This window comes from Panthera onca, chromosome X (assembly GCF_046562875.1).
Source record: "Panthera onca isolate mPanOnc1 chromosome X, mPanOnc1 haplotype 2, whole genome shotgun sequence".
Taxonomy (NCBI): Eukaryota; Metazoa; Chordata; class Mammalia; order Carnivora; family Felidae; genus Panthera; species Panthera onca.
In genome coordinates this window covers 19,088,442-19,109,592 of record NC_138357.1, presented here as the reverse complement: position 1 = coordinate 19,109,592, position 21,151 = coordinate 19,088,442, and the positions used below count along the sequence as shown (strand labels likewise).

The window sequence follows — 21,151 nt, the reverse complement described above, 5'->3', positions numbered from 1 at the left end:
GCCCGGGCAGTGGCATCATCTGAGGCACCGAATGAAGATGACCGACCGCTGGGAGTGTTTTCGAGAGCAGGAGCACTTCCTCTCTGCTTCCTTAGTGAATTCTGTCCTTTCGGGGGTGGTTTCCTTGAGCAGTCTGGCTTGGGGGCGCGGGGAAAAGGGGGTTTACCTGATTCCACCGTGGGAGTTTCATCCGCCCCCTGGATGGTTCGGTGTAGGCCCGTGTCTAGACTGATTACAAAAGCGCCAACCAAACAAAATAAATACCTACCGTCTCACAGAAAAGGCACGAAAGCAAACAGTACGAGCGAGGAGAACAATGCCTCTGTTGTGACAGAGAGTCTTGCTGAGGATGACTGAATTCCCGCACCCCCAGGTTCCAGTTTGTAAGGGCAACATTAACCGTCTCGAAGCAGGCCCTGGCTTGAACGCGTTCATTTGGAAAGGCAATGTGTTCTGTCAGATGAGGGGTTTTTTTTCTCGACTGCCGCGAGAATCAAGATGCGGATCCGTACGACGAAGTCTGTCCGTACGCACGTTTCTGGAACGCAGGTTTCAGAAACCAGCCTTGGCTCTTAGCTGGGCAACGTGACGGTTGGTTCACTCTGCTCTTTCAAGGGGACGCAGCATATGTAAGGTGACGGAGAGGGCCCCGAGTCCGTTCTGACTTTGCACCTGCCTGGCTGTGCGACCTAAGGCGTGTCTCTTGGCCTCTCCGGGCCTCAGCTTCTACGTCTGTAAAACGAGCGAGCGGGGGTGTCACGGTGGGCTTGGGACTCCAGCAGAGCAGAGCAAACGCAACAATTTCAGTGCCTAAAGGTACCGGAGTCCGGGGATTTCCACCCCCAAAGAAAGCTATAATTACCATTTGTCCGAAAGAGCTCTCAGACATGCCGTCTCAAGCCGAAGCTCCAGTTAAGCGACCGTCACATCAGAGTCACCTCCGACCGACGCCAGGTCGGCACGCAACGGGGTGGCCGGCACGCCACGTGATCCAAGGCACATTTGTTTGGCCAACAGGTTCGTGTCGCCTGAGGCGGGACCCTTGGCTCGCTCGTCTGCTCGCTCGTCTCTTTTCTCAACGTGCACGCACTGAACGCCGACCCTGGGCTAGGCCCCGGGGAAACGTTTCTCCCGGAGTCCCGTGCCTGCCTCTTCCCTCCTTCTTCCCGGCTCTTCTTGACTTTGGTGGTTTGTGGTCTCAGGTACAAAGGGTTGAACTACACATACTGCTCAGTTCGTGGTGTATCGTCGGGGTTGGTCTGCATAAGCCCCCCCTCCTGCTTTGTCTGACTCATTCATTATTCTTTTTATCCCCAAAGCCCACTCCCGTGTAGCGGCCGCCACTCTAACACGGCCAGTGTGTATCTCCCGGTGCGCGTGTATTTTTGGAAAACGTGTATTGTCCTCCGCGAAAGCACCTTGGTTCATTTCAATGCTGGGAAGCTACCGACGTAGCCTGTTCGGTTCCTTGGTTTGTCTTCACTCTACGATTTTAAGAAACATCCACGCTGCTGGCTGTACGTGCTGTCCATTGCTCCTACCCACTACGTAACACTCCACGCGCCCCCCCACACCCTGCCTCGCCCCTCTCCGTGGACAGGCACGCTGGTGTCCAGTAGGGCCCCACGACGAGTAGCCTCGTGTGGGGTCCGTGACGGACCCGTGTCGCGCTATTCTGCCCGAGACACCCTTCCCCCCTTCATAATCTGGACAATTTCTACAGTTTCTTCAAGTCTTCTTGACTTGCTCTTTTCAAAAACGGGACAATCTTATCCTTTCTTCTACACTGTCTTCAAGGGTTATATCCCGGACCCATCGACCATAACATGTACCATTCTGGTCTCTTGCGCATCCCACATACACTCCTGTTATAGCGTTTCTATTGCACGGTCATTTGTTTTCTTTTTTTAACTTATTTTGAGGTAATCTCTACCCCCAACATGGGGCTTGAACTTACAACCCCGAGATCAAGAGTTGTGTGCTCCACCAACTGAGCCAGCCAGGTGCCCCCGGTACCATGATTTCTTGTCTGTCTCCCTCAGTATATGTGAACGAAGCCCACACGACACAGGCTCTGGCACAAAGCATCGCTCAGGCAATTCTTACGATAATGACTACTGGCTTCATCAAATACTGATTAAGCACCAACTGCATGCGAGTCCTGCCCTCTATTTTTGACGCGAATCACTCAAAGTCAATATACTTACTTCTAAATCTATAAAAGTGAGTGAAAAGTCATGAGCTTATTTCGTCGGCTCCTTGGCCAACCTAGCAGACCTCTATCCAGACGAGTGCTATCTCCTTTCAAGAGGTACAGTGTCTTCGAAATGTCTAGGACTTTTCTTTGGGAAAAAACCCTCCACAGCCCATAGCACGTTCTTTGGAATCTTCTCAGGGAGGCCTTTGTTTCCCGAAGGCAGACCCGATTTTTGGAAACAGCTAAGAGCCACTTGGCAGTAAATCCAGCGAATGAGGTGGGTGATGAAGCCGAAGAACATTAGTTTTTGGTTCCAAACAAGGTGTGACTATAAAAAACGGAGCCTAATTTTCTTACACGCTACATAAACTGGCTCGAGAGCAACTTCAAAAGAAGACTTCCGAAAACGCTGTGGCCTTGGCAAGAAAAAAATCGCTCTAGTACATGCACGCACACACACACACACACACACACACACTCTCTCTCCCCACTGCCCCACGTACGGCATATGGTGCCTGCCCCAGCATCCAGACAAGTAAAACCAAAGCCCTTGGAATTTAGTTGTAAGAAGGACACCTGGGGGTTTCAGTCGGCCCGAGGCTCATCGTTCACGCGGTGCGTACCGTGGCTTCTAGACAAGTGTCTATTTTCCAGGACTGCTCTGGTGGAGGTCCCGGGCTTCTGTGGCACGTAACTACCCACGCTCCGTTCCGCCCGGGCTCGAGCAGCACCGTGGGCTCAGCCGAGAGCAGGACAGCACAAGAGGACCACTGACCCCCTGGAGCACGGAGCAGGGCTGAAGGGGACGAAGGAGCTGTTTCGAACAACAACAAGACAAATCCAGAAGAGGCAAGAGTCAGTGATTGAAAATTCCTGGCGCGGAAAATCCAGGAAGGCAGCTTTAGGCTTAACCTAATAAAGACTGATTCCTCTTATGGAATTGTATGTTTAGGATAAGTCTCGTGTGTGTGAATATACATACACAGAGAAAGAAAGACTGGAAGGATATAAATAAAAATATTTAATAGTAAATATCCATGGGGGATGGAATTAGGAGGTAAATGCCCTTTTTAAAACTTTATATAATGCTGTATTGTTAGAATTTTTATTACCGGGGCGCCTGGGTGGCTCAGTCGGTTAAGCGTCCCACTTCGGCTCAGGTCACGATCTCGCGGTTTGTGAGTTCGAGCCCCGCGTCAGGCTCTGTGCTGACAGTGTGGAGCCTGCTTGAGATTCTCTCTCTAAATAAACTTGAAAAAACAGACTTTTTGGGGGGCGCCTGGGTGGCTCAGCCGGTTGAGCGTCCGACTTCGGCTCAGGTCACGATCTCACGGTTTGTCGGTTCCAGCCCCGCGTCGGGCTCTGTGTTGACGGCTCGGAGCCTGGAGCCTGCTTCGGATCCTGTGTCTCCCTCGCTCTCTGCCCCTCCCCCGCTCACACTCTGTCTCTCTCTCTCAAAAAATAAACATTAAAAAAAATTAAAAAACAGACTTTTTATCACCTATATGTATTTCTCTTGCATAAAATAAGCTTGCTAAAATTTGGAGGTAACCAGCAACCAAATAGGCTACTTGATGACCTAGTGAGGAGCCCTGCCTTAGGCAGGAATCAAATGAAGATTGTGGGATGAGCCAGCTGGTCTTTTCCAGCCTAGGGATTCCATATACCCCTCTATGATTTAACCTTGTTCAAGTACCAGAGTGGGGGGCTGGTGGATTTTCACACGTGCATTCGATGAGAGAGAGGCCCAGGAACTTCCAACAAGAGGGGCCAACTTCCCGGCTGCCAGGCCCATTCTGAGGACAAAATAGAAAAGACATGGATAGAAAGTGAAAAGAGACAGGCTATTGGGTGTAAGAAAACGTCAATAAAAGATGGCAGAGTGTCCATGGTTTGTAAATGGGTGTGGTTATCCATTTTAATCCCGAGCATTTAGTTGAAGCCAGCGGGCCACGGACATCCCAGAAGAGCGGTCTTCTGCCGCCAACACTGAGCCTTGACGGACCCAAGCGGACAGGGCGTGTACCAAGACAGCACGCGCACTGGATGGCTTGGGTCGTGTTCTGGCCGCTGAAGCATGTCAGATATGACCGTAGGCTACAGAAGTCCTGAGGGGTGTCCAGGAACAGCACACACGTGACGTCAGTGCTGGGCAAGACAACGAACGGCCCTACAAAATGAGAGCAACAAAGAGGCTAGACATCTTGCCCTGATTCTCCACTTTACAAGAGGGAAACTGAGGCCTGGAGAGGGGAAGTGAATGAGAAGGGTGTGGAAAAGCTGACAGTCCTGGGGCACCCGGCTGGCTGTCGGTGGAGCATGTGACTCTTGACCTCGGGGTTGTGAGTTCGAGCCCCACGTTGGGTGTAGGGATTACATAAAGATAAAATCTTAAAAAAAATAAAAGCTGACAATTCCTTTCATCTCCCAGAGAGGAAGAATGGACTTTACAACAGTCCTCTCCTGCTCACAGGCATAAAACCTGGCCTCAGAACCACAAATTATTTTTACCACATTAAATAAAAGCCTTCCTGCAGAAGGGGCCGTTATTAGGCGAGAAGTCAGCTCTGGTTCCTTCTTCCGGTCTGGTGTTATAGTATCGCACTCTGAGTCCGAGGAGGAAACCTTCGCAGTATTCGGGTTTCCTGAATCCAAGAACAAAGATTCCTACAAATCCCGTTCAGACACAGAAATAATGATGGTTTGAAAAAGATAATTCCCTTTCCAGTCTTACCAGCTGCTACAAATCACTGAAACCAGATTCACAAATACAACTGATCGTGGTCCACGACCAAAGCAACCGAAGGAAACGCTGCACCCAACGTCTCCAATTTGTGTTTGTGAAAATGTCTGCAACGGATGAAAATAAATAATGGAGGCCTGGGGTCCTCAGGAGACCCTGACAGAAGTGTGTTGGTGACAGCAGGACGAGGGGGGACGAGAAGTCGTGAGAGATTACGCCTCCTGCGTCCCGCACGGTGACCTCTTGCCATGGGATGGAGATTGGAGACCCTGGCTGGGACCAGCTTCTAGATTCAAAGGGGACTCTCGGGTCCCTTCCTTGATCTTTGCTCGTGCTCCTTGGCCGTGTCTCAGCCTCTCTTATCCTTTATACTCATTCGGCTCCTCCTGTCCTTGCCCTCAGGGAGGAGTTGAGCTTCTGCTCACGAGAAAGAATCGATAACGTTTCCGTCGAGCTGAGCTGGCTAAACGGGCAAGACGCTAGGCATCGTAACAGCGGCAAGTTGGGGATCCCCGAGGTGCCCTGGCAGCAGAACGTCTAAACCTCGACACCTGGGCCATTATCGCCCGTGACGTTGCGTTTGTGGAGACCAGCTGCCAAGTTGTCATACCGGCCTACGACGGACAGGGAGCAGGTACTGAAGTTAGCACGGCCATCAGACCTTTTGCTGCGGGAGAACAGGGATCGCATCGTCGGCGTTCTACCGTCTCCAGCATCTGGTACGGTAGCTGACACGCAATGGGGACCCGAAACCTAGCTGTTGAATAAACAGGTGTTGAAGAAGCCGCCTGTGGCCAAGAGTGAACGCGGCTGCTTCCTATACACCGTGGCTTTCCTGGTGCCAACCTTTGCAACCTGAGCCAGGGCAGGTGCTGGGCCTGTCACGTGGCGGCCCCCGGACACGGGTGACAGAGAGTAAGCCTGAGACAACAGCAGAGAGGCTTGGGGAATCGTGTCTTTGCGCCGTTACGATTTCCCGGACCCGTGTCTCTGGGTTAGGGGAAGGGAGAATGTTGATCACGTGACTGTACGTGAGTCACACAGAGGGTTTCTCTTTGGGCAAAGCTTTTTCAGCAGAGGGAAATTTGTCAATGGAGATAGGAACTTTCTGGGACACCTTTGGTCTCAAAGGCAAGAAACATACTCTACGACACTCCAAGATTTCTACGTGCAGATTATGCACCGGGAGTGTTTTGCCAGGGGCGGCTCTGACTGGGGCCGGGGGCCAGGACTCCTACCCAGTCAAAAGGTGGGCAAGGAGGTGGGGCCGAAGGACCTCACTGACACCTGATGGGATTTTCCCCTGCCGAACAGAAAGCTGGGTGAGGAGGAGGAGAATCCCCACACGGTCGCCGTGTACACGGGCTTACAAAAAACACCCGAGGCACTTTTATTTGAGCATTTATTATTTTTTTTTTCCAAAGAAATCCATGCAAAGGGAAAGAGAAAGAGAGAGACGGAGAGAGAAAGACATGGTAACCATGTTCTAGCAGCCAAACATAGGAAAATAATTTGGCACAACTTGAGTGTTTTTTTTTTTTTCTTTGCAAAAAGACGATCTACACTACCACTAAAATTTACCTTCCTCAAAGACGCCATTTGATTTTCGAAAACGTCACACGCGGTTAGTCTTCTACTTAATGGCCGGAGGAGGTATACAAGATAAAAAAATAGAAAAAAAGAAGAAGGTGGGTCCCCTTCTAGGGGGGGAACACAGGGTGCTGAAGGGCAGCACGTGTGCGGTGCACTAGGAAGTCAGTGCACCGGGAAGAAAAACCACGCCACACAGATCGCCAAGCTGGTTAGAACCTTCAGGGGGAAGTGGCCGCTCCCCAGGTTGTGAGAGGCCGCTATCTCATTGTCCTTCTGATTCACGTGCTGCTTGTTTCCAGGAGCATCATCCACATCCAGATCGTAAGCCAGTTCTGCCGAAAGAAAAGAAGAAGGTGAAATACAGGAGAGCATCAGCTGTGGGCCAGCCGTGACTCCAGCATCTGTCTGGAATGTTGGGATGCCTCAGCTCTCGTGGAAAGCATGGCTGCCAGGAGATGGGGAGGTGCCGGGGGGTGGTGCGGCCCCCCAGCGGAAGGGGATGGCTAGAGGGGCTCTTTGCAGAGGTCACACCAACGGGGAGAGGCTGACTTCTCCCCCCTCCCCCCGCTTTGGCTCCACTCACACCCAAGGGGTCACACTGGCACTTTGTAACATCTCCCCGCAGGCAAGGCTGTGCTGAAAGGTCATTTTCACCACATCTCACCGGTATTAAAATGTAAGGTGCTGGGGGGTGGGGGGTGACTATGTGTGTGCCCTTGTGTGTACATGTGTCAGAGGGCTGGGAGATGTTGCAGACCCCCAGTGTGCCTTTCCTGGGCCCTGCGCCCCATAGATTTTCTCCTGGGAACCTTGCTTGAATTAGAGTCGAGACAGTGTAGTTTGCCATTAAAAGTTGTTTTATTTTTCCCAAATATTTCTTCTCCGATCTTTGCGGTCGTCTTTTTATGCCACCCCTCAAAACACACACACACACACACACACACACACACACACACACACACACAGCAAAATCAATCTAATGCATAGGATTTAAACTGATACTAAGCAAAGACCAAGGAGAGGCTGAGGGGCAAGGGCTTTCCTTCTTTGACCACCCACCATTTATGAGATATGCTCACGATTCTGAAAAAGAAATTGGGATGTTGACGTCGGCCTAATTTGAACATCTCTCAGAAGGCAAATCTGAGTAGATAATGGTGTATCAGGAAATTCAAGACGGCCAACCCTGGAGCAGAGGTCAGTTTCTTTCAGATTTGCTTTTCCAGATTTAGAACTCAATTCTACTCCCATGGCTTTTCTAGACTCTGTTGCCAATGTGGCTATTCCAATAGCTTGGGAAGGTGATGCGATGTGAGTGCCCTCAGCAGCCAACTGTCCTGTGGCCAGCGGAGCTGGAAAGATCCCTTGGGGACACTGAGATGCAGAGCAAAAGGCACAGAGGAAATGATTGGGATTCTACAGAGGGAAGGAAGGAAGGGGAAGGAAGAGCTCCTCTTACAAGGGATGAAACAGTAAGTCACAGGAAGACAGTGTGGGGACTCAGCTGGTCCAGGATGCCTGCAGAGCAGCGCCAGGGCCCGGGGCTGCTCTGAAGCTGGCAATGGTTAGAGCAGGCAGCAAGGTCAAGGTGATCAAAGCCAGGGGGGATTACACAGGCTGCAACACTCCTCTCCAAAAGGGCTACAGTAGTTTCTAATGCCACCGGCAATGATGAGAAAAGCGACTTACCGGCCTCATTTGCAAAAAGATAACGTGGTCAGCATTCGATGATATATCAAGGTTTCATTAATTGTATGTATTTGATTGCTGCACAGATCAACTTTTTCTCTGCCTTAGTTTACTAGTTACGTTTCTTAACGCTTAACGGTTCATATCCTTTGCCTTTTTATCTGACAGGTATTAAGGTTTTTCCTATTCGTTGGAATATATATTTTATTGAATCCTTTGCCGATCATATTTGATACAATGTTTCTGTTTTGTTGTTAAGTACACTTGCTTTTCATTGCCGTACGAAGAAACTTTTCACATATATGAATCTGACTACATTCTGCTTCTCTAAAGCTGAGAAAGTTTTTTGCCTTGAGGGCCAGTAAGAACTCAAATCCAATTTTCCAGGGAACCCTCTTACCCAGGGAAAAGCGACTCACCAGACTATAATCTGGATTCCCTCTCCCTGTAAAATAAATACATACAAAGAAAATAAAAAGAAGAAAAAAACAAAGAGCAGTGCTCTGTTTGGAGGTCAGACGTCTTTCTCTGAAAGCTGAACTATGCAGAGCACACAGGCAAGGCCGAGGTCAGCACGGGCTCAGGTCATGATCGGATTTCACCAAAGCTGAGAACACATATGGCTCTATCTGTTGAAAGCGCAGCCTTGAGTCTCAAGGCAACTTCTCAACTTAAATGCAGGGGAGTATTTTTAGGGTTGACCTGAATGACAGAACTCTGAGCCTTGCCTCCAGATTCCTTTTCCGGATATTCCCTTTGCCCAACGTCAAGATGAAACAACATCTATTAATGTTACCACCGGGCCCCTGTGCTATTTGTTTTGCTCTTCAAATAATCCGGGAACACTGAACGGTTTCGTGTACTAGAGCAGTGACGGTAAGCCCGGCAGACGCCAAGTCTGGTAGTTTCTAATCTCCTGTGCCACCAAAGACCTCTTTTGTTATTTTTATCTCTTGGACCCTTTGTTTGGGAATCATAAAAAGGACTACCAGTTAGTGAGTCCTCACTGTGTGCCAGGCACTGTACTAAGATATTTACATACGTTATCTCATTTAATTTAACCTCCTCAACAGTGTTGCAAGGTAGCCATTATGATTCCCATTTTACTGATGAGGAAGCTCCAACCCAGGTTACTTTTTTGCCCATATCTGCACAGCTGGTAAGTGACAGAGGTGCTATTTGAACACAGGTCTGACTCTGAAACTTCACACGAAGCTATGCCACCTCTTGAACAATTTTGTGTATCAAATAGACTGTAGCGATTTAAGTAGCAATGTATTTGTTTCTTGAAAAAAAAAAAAATCCACCTTGATTAGGAAAATACGTACTGCCAAAGAGAACTTCTCAAAAGCGTGAGAAGAGTCCAGTGTTTCCACGTGAAAGTGATCGCATACTTTTTTGAGTAGCATTATTAAGCTTTGTGCAATTCTGAAAAGAGCTCTTGGTTTGAGGACCGAAAATGGAAATTATGTCACTTCTATTTCTCTGAAGAAATCAGCAATGATGGTCAGGGCTATTCGATTCCCCAAGCACAAAGCTGGCCTGAGTTTTCCATCTCCAAAGGGCCCCTGGGAATATTCGGAATACCTCTGTATGCTTCCGAAGCTGTGGCTAAAGGTTTCGTGAGGCTCCCCGTCTAACAGCAGCAACCCTACGGCTGGGCTTTTATGGCTTACATTGATGCGAGTCTCACCAAAGACACATTCTGGGCCTGGGCCACCATCATGGAGATTAGTGACAAAGGGGACAGCTTAGTATGACGATGAAGCATTATAGGAGATAGAGGAAAGACCAGTTTTGGTCAAAGATGAATGTGGACAGGGGCGCCTGGGTGGCTCAGTCGGTTGGGCGTCCGACTTCGGCTCAGGTCATGATCTCACGGTCTGTGAGTTCGAGCCCCGCGTCAGGCTCTGGGCTAATGGCTTGGAGCCTGGAGCCTGCTTCTGATTCTGTGTCTCCCTCTCTCTCTGCCCCTCCCCCATTCATGCTCTGTCTCTCTCTGTCTCAAAAATAAATAAAAAAACGTTAAAAAAAATTAAAAAAAAAAAGATGAATGTGGACAACCCTGGATGGGGGGGGGGGTTATAATCCAGTTTAATTCAACAAACTTAATGGTAGCCTACAAGGTCCCAAGCATTGAGCTAGAAGGTTGGAGAAAGACTTAGTGCCTGCCTTTAGGAATCCCGCCCTCTGGCAAGGAAAACAGACTAATACACAAACCAACCAGATACTTGGCAGAAGGTCATGAGGGCTCAGATAGAGGCACAAGCAGAATACGTTGGGGAGAGACATCTCCAAATAGAAGGATCTGGGAAGACTTCTCAGAACAACTGGGATATAATCTACACCACGAAGGATGGATGGAACTACGGCAGAGCTGAATGAGTTGGTCATTCATTTCCGGCAGGGGGTTCACCTTGAGCGAAACCACCAATATTAGGGAGTGCAGGTAGGGCATGCTCAGGGGGAGAGAGGTAAGGCAGGAAGGACAAGTAAGGGCCAAATCATGATGGATTGGGAATGCTAAGACTTCACTCTGTGGGCAATAGGGAGCCACTGAAGGTTTTTAAAAGTAAGAAAATCAAAAAAAATAAAAATAAAAAAAAATAAAAGTAAGAAAATCACAGTCTGATCTGTGTTTTTTAGGAAGATCATTGTTAACGGTTTGTAGGACAGCCCTAAGTGGGAGAGATTGTCAGACATCTTAGAAAACACAAGAAGCCTGTGGAAAAACTATCTGGAGATCAGCCAGTAGCAGATACAATTAAAAAAAAAAAAACCTACAAAAGAGTGGGGCACCTGGGTGGCTCAGTAGCACCTGACTCTTGATCTCAGCTCAGGTTATGGTCTCGCGGTTTGTGGGTTCGAGCCCCACATCAGGGCCTGCTTGGGATTCTCTCGCTTCCTTTCTCTTCCCTCCCCATTGTGCACATGCATGCACTCTTTTTCCCTCTCCAAATAAATAAACTTAAAAAAACCAAACCTACAAAAGAGCTAAATCTACACCATACCAAAACCTTCTCATTTTGCTACAAACTAGATCTATTATGACAATCATTTGAAATCATTCTCTTTTTAAATTATTTTTTAATGCTTATTTATTCTTGAGAGAGAGAGAGACAGAGAGAGAAGGGCAGAGAGAGAGGGAGACACAGCATCCGAAGCAGGCTTCAGGCTCTGAGCTGTCAGCACAGAGCCCGACATGGGGCTCGAACCCACGGACCATGAGATCATGACCTGTGCCAAAGTCGGATGCTTAACCAGCTGAGCCACCCAGGCACCCCTTAAACCATTCTCTTTTCAATCATTCATGTCTTCGTTTATCAGTGATTTTCCAGAATATATCTTTGCTCTATTAGGTACATACTAGAAAACGCACACAAATTGTTTCTACCATGCGATTGATTGTCGGTGAAACGTTTTAGGCCAGCGAGGAGATCTCACGCTAAACCCAGAAACTGGCTTCTATGTGTAATCACTTTAACTACACCTAGAGGGTAGAGCCAACAATTTGTACTAATTACACACTCAGCTCTGACTCTCATTTTGCCCTCCTTAGTGCTGCAGATTAGGTAATCTCTTCATTTATTTCTTTTCCTAAGTAAACCCTACACCCAGTGTGGGGTTTGAACTCGCAATCCCGAGATCAAGAGTCACGTGCTCTACTGACTGAGTCAGCCAGGCGCCCCTAGATAATCCCTTTACAACAGCTGTCAGTCATGAAGGGCTGAGCTTTGCGTTGAAAAGTTTTTCTGAGTTGCGCAAAGCACTCAGTGGGGAACCCTCCAGCCTTAGTTACTCAGAGTCGCCCAGTGGAGTCCCTAAGAAAGGCTGTCCCACCCGCAGAGTCTGGAGCCCTGGCTCAGCCACTGTCTTGACTAGTTCTCCTTTGGCAACTCATTTCCCTCTACTCTGAGCGTCTGCCATTCCTTCTGCCCCAATCAGGGCGCTGGACCGGATGAACTCTCCGTTCCCTTCTGGTTTTATTTCCCTCCGATCACCGTGCTCCCGGGGCCCAAGTGGGGGACACGGTCTTCGGCAGGCTGCCGTCCTCCCTCTACCCACACCAGCCAAGAGGCTCTGTCCCCAGCAGAACCTCCATAAGCAAGCCGCTTCTCTTCGGATGTGAGTTTTTCTGGTGGTGTTCCTCGGCTACCAAATTCTGCATCCTCCTTCTGCTTGAGCCGATCTAACCTTGCATAAGAGACGCCGGCAATACACAGACGTGCGCCGGACCGCGGTTTTCTTTGAATCCTGGCGTAACGACTGGTGCTGAAGCCAGGACACGCGAAGCTTCGGGGGAGAAGTGGCCGGACCCCGGGGTGCACCGAGCAGGCGCGCACGGGCGGCGCCGGAAGATCTGTCGGCCAGTGAGACAAGCCCGCGGGCTCCTCCGAAGCCGCTGGGGTCTCGAGTGCGTAACGGGACGCAAACGCTCACCCTCGGACCGCACGGGCCCCCGAGGACAGCAGCACGCCGCTGCCGGGCCTCGCCCGCGCCAGCGGGCGGGCCTCCCAGGGCAGCCTGGAAGGAGAGCTGCCATCAAAATTCCAGGGGAGAGAGCGCTGCCACTGAGCCAGGCTTGGGGGGGGCTCTTCCTTGCCAAGCCTGCGGCGGCAGATGGCTTCAGCCCGGCCCCGACGGAGCAGCGGAGCGACGCCGCCATCCCCGCGCTTCGCGCTTGCCGTGCACGGTTGGCTCCCGAGGCAGGACCGTGTGAAACCTTCGGCCCGTCGCCTGGCGGACCCCGGACGCTAAAAGCGGGGAAACGTCGGCACAAAGCGTGCTCCCCGCGCTACTGCTCACTCCGCCGCCCACTCACGGCCGCCCTCGGGCGCTGCCACTCGCTGGAGAATCCCGGACCCATCTTGCTTTTCCTCGCCCTTCCCGTCAACGCCATCCTCCGTCCCGCCACCTCGAGCCCCGCTCCTCTGTGAGCTTTCGGGTGCCGAACGACCACCTGGGTTTGAAAGCGGAAGAAAGCGACTTTGTTCATGACCCCGGGGGCCTCCGGGAGTCTAGGTTTTCTGCTTCGCAGGTCGGGCAGGGGGAAGCCGGCCCATTTGGGGGCCTCCGGGTCTTAACTGGTCTACTGGGACCCCTTTCGGAACGGGCCCGTTTCACGATACGCCTTCGCAGCGCGCAAGTGAGTTGCCCATTTTGTGTGCGAAGTGACTGTAAGTTCTGGGAATAACCCAGCGGCCTCTCCTGGAAGAGGGCTGGGCGAGGAGATGCTCACTGCATTTCCGACAGCCCGGGCCAGCTGCCAACGTCCTCAGTCACAATGATGGGATGTGGAAAAATACGGTGGCTTTCCCCATCAGTAGAGGCGTGGCCTCTCCTACGGTGGCTCCTGTCGCTCGATCTGGGGTAGCTGTGGCTTCAGGTTACACTGCAGCAGGCTGTGGGTACACAAAGCCATGGCATGCTTTTTTCCCTAAAGATACGGGAGGGAAAAGCACACCATCTTATACTAAACCACGCACGGCCGTATGATGGAGTAGAAGACTAACAATGCACGGGGCGCCTGGGTGGCTCAGCGGGTCGAACATCCAACTCTTGATTTCGGCTCAGGTCGCCATCTCACAGTTTTCGAGAGGGAGCCCCACGTCGGGCTCTGTGCTGACAGCGTGGAGCCTGTGTGGGACTCCGTCTCCCTCTCTCTCTGACCCTCCCCTGCTCGCTCTCGCGGTCTCTCAAAAATAAATAAATAGATTAAAAAGAAAAAAACCAAAAAAGAAATGTACCGTTTGCAAACGCATTTAAGACTTCATACATTATTTCACGTTTACTAGGACCTTCGGGTCATGTCCGAGGTCCTCCGGAACGGGCGTCCGCTCTGTTCACCCATGTACGGGGTGCTTCCGTTGGAAGGTCTTCAAAGCACTGTGAGGATACTTGAGTCATCCGGGCTTCGTACAGTACTCAAAGCTGGACGCTTGGATTCACATACTCCTAATTAATGACCTCAGGTAGGCTTTTCTACGGCAACTTCCTTGTTGAGAGGAACGCCACGGTAACTGCCCTTAACTGGGGCTCAGACTGCTAAGTTTATGGATACAAAACGGTTTCCAGGAGGTTCGACGGCTACCGATGCTTCGCTTCCGCCATGAGCCATTAAGAAAGGGAGAAACGAAAATATCACTTAACCCCTTTGGAAATTAAACCATTTGACTACAGAATCTGATCGTGACAGGGGCCACCACCGTGCCTCTCTAGGTACATCATGAGTCAAGTCACATTCCCAGCAGCAGAACAACCGTGTCCTAGAAACCCTGATAGTACGAGTGGGTGGCGTGGGCGCTGGCCCTCCTAAGCCAGCCCCAGAATTACCGCCGCCTTCTGCGGATCTCATGTTGACAGATCCTTCTGACCCGAAGCTGCCTGACGGCTCCACGGGAATCATACCTCATCAAAGCCTTCACTTCCCACAGGAGAAGTTACATCATGCCATGGGACAGAGACACTGCTCTGCAAGCTCCAGGGGAAAAGATGATGAGAACGGGCTTCGAGAAGGCAAGGGAAGAGAACGTTGGAAAGAGGGGAGGGGTGGCATGGCCCACTGTTTACTGAGAGGTTAAGCAAAGTAAGGACTAAGAAGCAGCTACCCGATGTGTCAACCAGATGGTTCCAGGAGATTGCCGAGAGACGCTCAGTAGGGTGGTTGGGTGAAAAACCAGACAGTACTGAGTTGAGGAGAGAGCGGGAGGTACTACGGGTTCCCTGAACGCTGATCGGCCTTCGGAGAAGTTTGAGAGTGAATGCAACGAGGTGCCGTCACCCCGACGGGGCCTGAGGTATCCTGTCACAATACCTAACTCGTCTGTGCCGCCACGCCTCGTCAGAAGGTGCCTCCAGAGCGCCAACTCGAGACGGCTTTTGGAAATGCCGTATTCTTGTTATCCCTGCTACACGGGCAGCGTGTAGCAGACACTCAGATACCTGCACACCCATGTCTATGGCAGATTATTCGCGATGGCCAAAGGGTGGAAGCAACCCACGTGTCCATCGGTGGATGAACGAACAAAAGGTGGCACATTCATACGACGGATATCGTTTAGCCATCGAAAGGAACGAGGTGCCGATACGTGCCGCAGCATGGGTAAAACTTGAAGACATGCTGAGTGAAAAGCCAGTCACACAATACTACACACTCTATGACTCCATGACATGAAATAGAAATAGGCAGAATAAGCAAATTTTGGAAAGAGTGGTAATGGTTGCACACCATTTTGAATGTAATTAATGTCACTGAATTGCACACTTAATACTTTACATGTTACACATATTTTACCACGATTAAAAGAAAAAAACTATAGAAACCAAAAGACAGTGGCGTTTGGGGCACATGCCAGTTCCTGAAGGGACTTGCATTGCAACTCTAGTGTTTTACTTCGGAGAGGGGTGAGTGTGTGAATGTACCCTATAACAACAGCATCCACCCCCCAATGATACCCCTTCAGTGCTTTGAAAGTCAAGTTGTCCAGGGGCGCCTGGATAGCTCAGTCAGTTAATCGGCCAACTTCGGTTCAGGTCATGATCTCACGGTTCGTAAGTTCGAGCCCCGCGTCGGGCCCTGTGCTGACAGCTCGGAGCCTGGAGCCCACTTCGGATTCCGTGTCTCCCTCTCTCTCTGCCCCTCCCCTGCTCACGCCCTGTGTTTCTTGAAAATAAATAAATAAATGTTAAAAAAAAAAACAAAAAAGGAAAAAGAAAGTCAAGTTGTCCAGAAGAATGAAATTGAATGGATATTTAACACTACCCTAGAATTGCAGATGTGGCTCCTCAACTGGGAATGGAGGAAAAGGGGAGCTTTTGTCAAGGATTTTCACTGGAGACCAATTGCTGAAGAGAAATTTGTATACCATCTCAGCAAGATTACATTTATTTTTGTGGCTCACACAGATGATGCTAAGCTGCTAAACCATATTAAAAAAAAATCAATTAAAGGATGCACTCTGGCCTCATTACTTAAAAAAGCAGTTAATGGTTTAGATTCACGGAGCTCTGTTTATAAAATAAATGTCAGGCACGATGCAGCTACAGAGGTATGCGTCACTGGGCTTTGAGGACATAGAAGGAAAACACAAAATGTCTCTTATTGTAGCCACATCCAATTGCTGGCTAGGTGTCAGGAGAGGGAGGGGCCTTATGGTACCTTGAAGCCCAGGCTCCAAGATGCTCAATGAAAAGCACTGTGATGGCATTTGGGGTAAAGCTTTAGACATACTTAGATGGGAAAACCCAAAGCTTAGTAATATTCCATTTTTAATAAGCCACGGTGGATCTTGCCAAAAAATGTACCTGAGAACTAAAATGTTTGCAACGTCCTGTCAATGCCCAACAGCAAAGAAAATGGGTACAAGAGCCAATGGGTCAAAATGGCTCCAGTCCCTGAAAACACTCAGCCTGGATGTGGGAACATTGCAGGCCAGAAGTCATCAGCAGGCAGGTGTCCTTCCAAATGACAGATGAAAACCTTCCTTAAGTTGTTCCACCTGAATTTCTTCCTCAAAATCTCTCCAGTTGTGAAATGCCTCCATCATCATCAATGGGATCGGGGAATTGAGATTACTTTCCCCCCAATTTACTTGGAAGAACACCTTGTCCTCCTGGATCCATCTTCTTACCTTCCCATCTTTAGGTCTGGACTGTCAGGGAGTACCTGATCCCACACCCACACAGGCGCTCTCTCCTCTGTCCTTGGACGCTGGCCATTTCTCTCTTTTCCTTCGGCCCCTCTCCCCTTCCACACCTCCCTGGAGTCCTCGGCATCCCAGCTAAATACGATACCCATTCCAATCCAATGGCCCACCGCTATCCAGGAAAGACCATTCTATTCTGGGATGGCAGGAACAAGACGACATGCTTTTTCCTAAATCATGGGTTGAGTCACATTTCTCTCTTCCTCAGAATCCTTCGATGGCTCCTTACTGGATGTGGGATCGAGTCTTATTTCCTTAGCATGGCATTTATGAACATCTCCATCTCATCTCGTCTTGCTTTCTAGTTTCAACTGCCCATATATTTCTCCAAGTACCATGGAGTGTAGTCATACCGTCCCATTCATTTGCTGGAAAAGGCAAGTTCTTTGAAGTTTCCATGTCTTTCTCCGTGCTGTTCCCTCAGCCTGGGATGGTCTCAGTCTCTCTCTCTCTCTCTCTCTCTCTCTCTCTCTCTCTGTTTTTCTCTTTCAGGTCTCAGCTTACATGATACCTCTTCCAGGAAGCCTTCTCATCTCGCCCCAGCCAAAATTAATCACCTCTCTCTCTGGCTATTAATTGGATTGCATTTCTATTATGGCATTCCTTTCAATTTGTCTCATAGGAAAGTTAGTGATTTCTACGCTCCTGTCCTTAGCTAGACCATAAGCCCTATCAAAGCAAGAAATCAATCTCTTTCCTCCCTGTAGCTGCCACACAGCACCTGGCTAGCACAGATGCTTACACACACGCTTGTTAGCTGACCGACTGAATGAATGCACGAATCAACGGCGGGACGCACACACACGTTGTCCTCAGTCTACCGAGGGCTACTAGCTTGGCAGACTCCCTTCCCGAAGAGTCTATCCTTACTAACGGATGATTTCCCTAAGGGAAAGAGTCCCGCTGAGCCACGGTGAAGACAAGACAAAGGCAAGGCCAGTGGCGGGGTGGCCCAGGAAGCAAATGGCAGGGCTCGCACCCTGACCCCTGGATTCCAAAGCCCTTCCGACAACAGCCAGTTCTCATTACCCCCAGCATCAGTTCACTGCGCTCAGGGTGGCTGGGATCTACAAAGATTACTTTCTCATTCCCTTTTGCTGCCTGGAACTTGATGCCCTGCTATGTGAGCAGCTGACACACGCCGGCATTCCGTGTGCCACGCTGGGCAGGAACCGGGTTTTCTGGTGAGCGGGTTCCGTTTATTTCTTGCTTGGAAACTTCACGACTGGGTTCCCATACCTTTGACGCCGGCCTCTGCCTCCAGATCCACCCACCCCTGGGCCACACCCTGCCCTTTACATCACCACCGATGCCCAAGCCCAGGGGCTGCCGGTGATGGAAATGTCAGCGCCTGGCTGTGTGACGTCAAAATACAGCTTCGTCTTCTTGCCTGGCTGTAACAGGTCGCAGCAATAAGCCTTCAGTCCCTGCAGGAACACACGCCGGCACCCTCTCCCCTCGCAGAGGTCTGTGGGATCGCTGCCAGGAAAATACAATGACGTGGTGGCACGGGGAGAAATACAATTCCTTAACCTGAAAGTTCCATGTTTTCATTTTCCCCCTCTTCCATCTCTCCGGTCACTTTGCCCTCCCTCCCCATTGCTCTTTAAACTCTTCCCGTGTCCAAGTATTCTCTCCTCTTCTGTCTAGTCACCGCTCCACTCCCACGGTCTCCGGTCTCCACTGTGACGTTTTCCATATCCTCAGGCAAAGGGCAAGGGTGGGATCCTCAGATGGGCTTTGAATCGTAAAGATGCTTTTCTGTTCCTTCCCACTTTGATTTCAGCCTCTCACCAGGGTTCCATTTGTTTTAGAAGCAGTTCCAATACCCCCTTCCTTAACCTTTCAATCCCACCCGGTCACCGCTCAGCGCCATTTCTCTGGTCCTGCCTGATCCCCTCAACTCATGCCCTCTCTGTGATTTCCCTTCTCTATCTCAGAATCTTCCGGCTCCATAGCCACGCCATTTTATCCTAAGTCATCTCTACACACAACGTGGGGCTCGAACTCACGACCCTGAGATCAAGGGTCGCGCGCTCCGCTGATGGAGCCAGCCAGGCGCCCCGCCACGCCGGTTCAGTTGCTGCTATTTCACGGCCTTGTCTTTCTCCCCAGGGGAAAATGGTTTGGGCTTCAATAAAGAGCTTTCTAACGGCTAGTGCAATCTGAAAATTGCACAGGCTGCCCCTAGACAGTGAGCTCTATCTCTGGAGGTGGTCCAGGAGAGCTTGGACAGCCATCTGGTAGAGATATTGGTAAAGGGGTTCAAACATGGAATGAGGGTGAAGCTAAATCGCTTTCAGTGGCCCTTCCAGCCCTGAGGTTCTAGGATTTCATTTCGGTCTTTAGAGGTCTCGTGGCAGGGAAAAGGGTGAAGGGACAGGGTCAAAGTGACCTTTGCATTCCTCCCTTTGACACAGATACTCTGTGGAGAGGAATCTAAAGAGGCATCTTTGGAACCTCTCCCAAAGAAAGGGATGCCGTCTTTTGGAGACCATGGCGAGCTTAGAGAGGAGGGCTTTACGTTTGCGCCAAGGAGCTATCGACCAAGACATAATTTTAAGGGAGCAGTGTGAATATTTATCAGGCAATATGAAATGCACGTACAGGGTACGGGGTGGCCAAAGAGGTCACCGCCTCTGCAGAAGGTGAAGCAAGGAACTCAGGAAATGTTTACACTGAATTTTTTCCCTACCAATAGAAGATAATTAGCAGTAACGTGCAGGGGGTAGACATCTTGCTCAGTGCGGCTACGTAACGGTACCAGGATCCAAAGGAAGAAAAGAAGAGGCATCAGATGGAGAAAAGCCATTCTGGGCACATGATTAGGACATAAGTCTGAAGGACCCAGGGGGAAGGCAGCTGAGGAGAAAAAGCTGGATGGTCCTCATACAAATAGCTCTGTGGGCATTAGAACAAAGTAGGCAAGTCCAGAGGGAGGCCAGGAAAGGTAAAAAGATGCCAAGTGGCCCAAACCCACAGCTATAAAGATGTAACAAGGAACGTTCTACTACAAAGAGTGGGGCAGCCAGATCACTAAGGAGGAGTCGAAAAAGCAGCAGGAAGATGTTAAACCAAAATAAAAAGAAGATGCAACTAGCAAGAAACGAATGCTTTAATAAAAGTCGAGTCAAGGGTGGCCCCGGTTCCTTACAACTAAGAAGGGACAGGAATTTTTGGCGTGGTCTTTACCTATCCGCAGAATACATCGAATGTGCGCGTCAACCAACATAAATACATCTTCTTACCGGCCAAATCAAGTGAAGAAGGAAATGGCTGAGAGGAGCAAGGTGTCAAGCTATAGGCATAACAGAGGCATCATAAAATAAACGGTGGGATTTCAAGGGGACGAACTGATGACCATCAGACGGGAGGGGGGTGGGGAATGGGTTCAAGAGGTGATGGGCATTAAGGAGGGCACTTGTCGTGATGAGCACCGGGTGATGTATGGAAGTGTTGAATCGTTATACTGTACACCTGAAACTAACACTACACTGTGTGTTAACTAACCAGAATTTAAATAAACACTTAGGGGAAAAAAAGGAAATCAATGATGGCATGTCAGAGTGAATAGGTCTTGCGTGGCCAATAAAGAAGCCACGTGTAAACACATTAAATGCAATCAACAACAACAACAAAAGATCAAAACCGAGGCCTTACAGCCTGGCACCCTAAACTTCTTCTGGTAATATACGCTAAGAAAATAATGAAAGTAAACACAGCGACTTTTCTCCCATTTTCCAAAGGAAGACAGGGAATGGGGTAGTGATATTCATTGCTTGGTGAAACGCAAATCAAACGTAAAGTAGTTTCTGATACTGCAAGAGAATGGGAGGGGATCAGGAAGTAGCGTCAGTAATCTCGCGTGATTCCTGTCATTCTGTTTCACCGGGTTTTCCGAACCAGTTAGGGAGAAGAGATTAGACTGGAAAGTTCCCCTTGGCACTAGCTTGCCCCAAACTAAAGTCTGATGAATTGTTATTATTTTTTTACATTTTTACCTTTTGAACAACTTTATTGAGGTATTATTTAAATACCATGCAATTCACCCATTTCAAGTAAATTGCCGGTGTACGATTCAATGAGTTTCAGTGAATTCAGGTGTGCAACCTCATCAGCATTCAATTTTAGAGCATTTTCATCAGCACAATACCCAGTAAGATCCCTCATGCCAGTTTACAGTTAAACCTTCAATGGAGTCTTTTTACTTCTTCCTCTTGAGCT

The 21,151-nt window shown here is 49.6% G+C and overlaps 1 protein-coding gene across 1 annotated transcript in view; it reads right to left on the bottom strand.

Annotated features, from left to right (window-relative positions):
* Positions 1 to 6,325: 6,325 nt before the first annotated feature.
* GPC3 (glypican 3) overlaps positions 6,326 to 21,151 on the bottom strand; it is a 422,702-nt gene continuing 407,876 nt past the window's right edge. Inside the window, exon 8 of the mRNA XM_081794176.1 lies at positions 6,326 to 6,865. Within this exon, the coding sequence (XP_081650302.1) occupies positions 6,696 to 6,865 (170 nt within the window). The 3' untranslated portion in view covers positions 6,326 to 6,695. The remainder of the gene's footprint in view (positions 6,866 to 21,151) is intronic.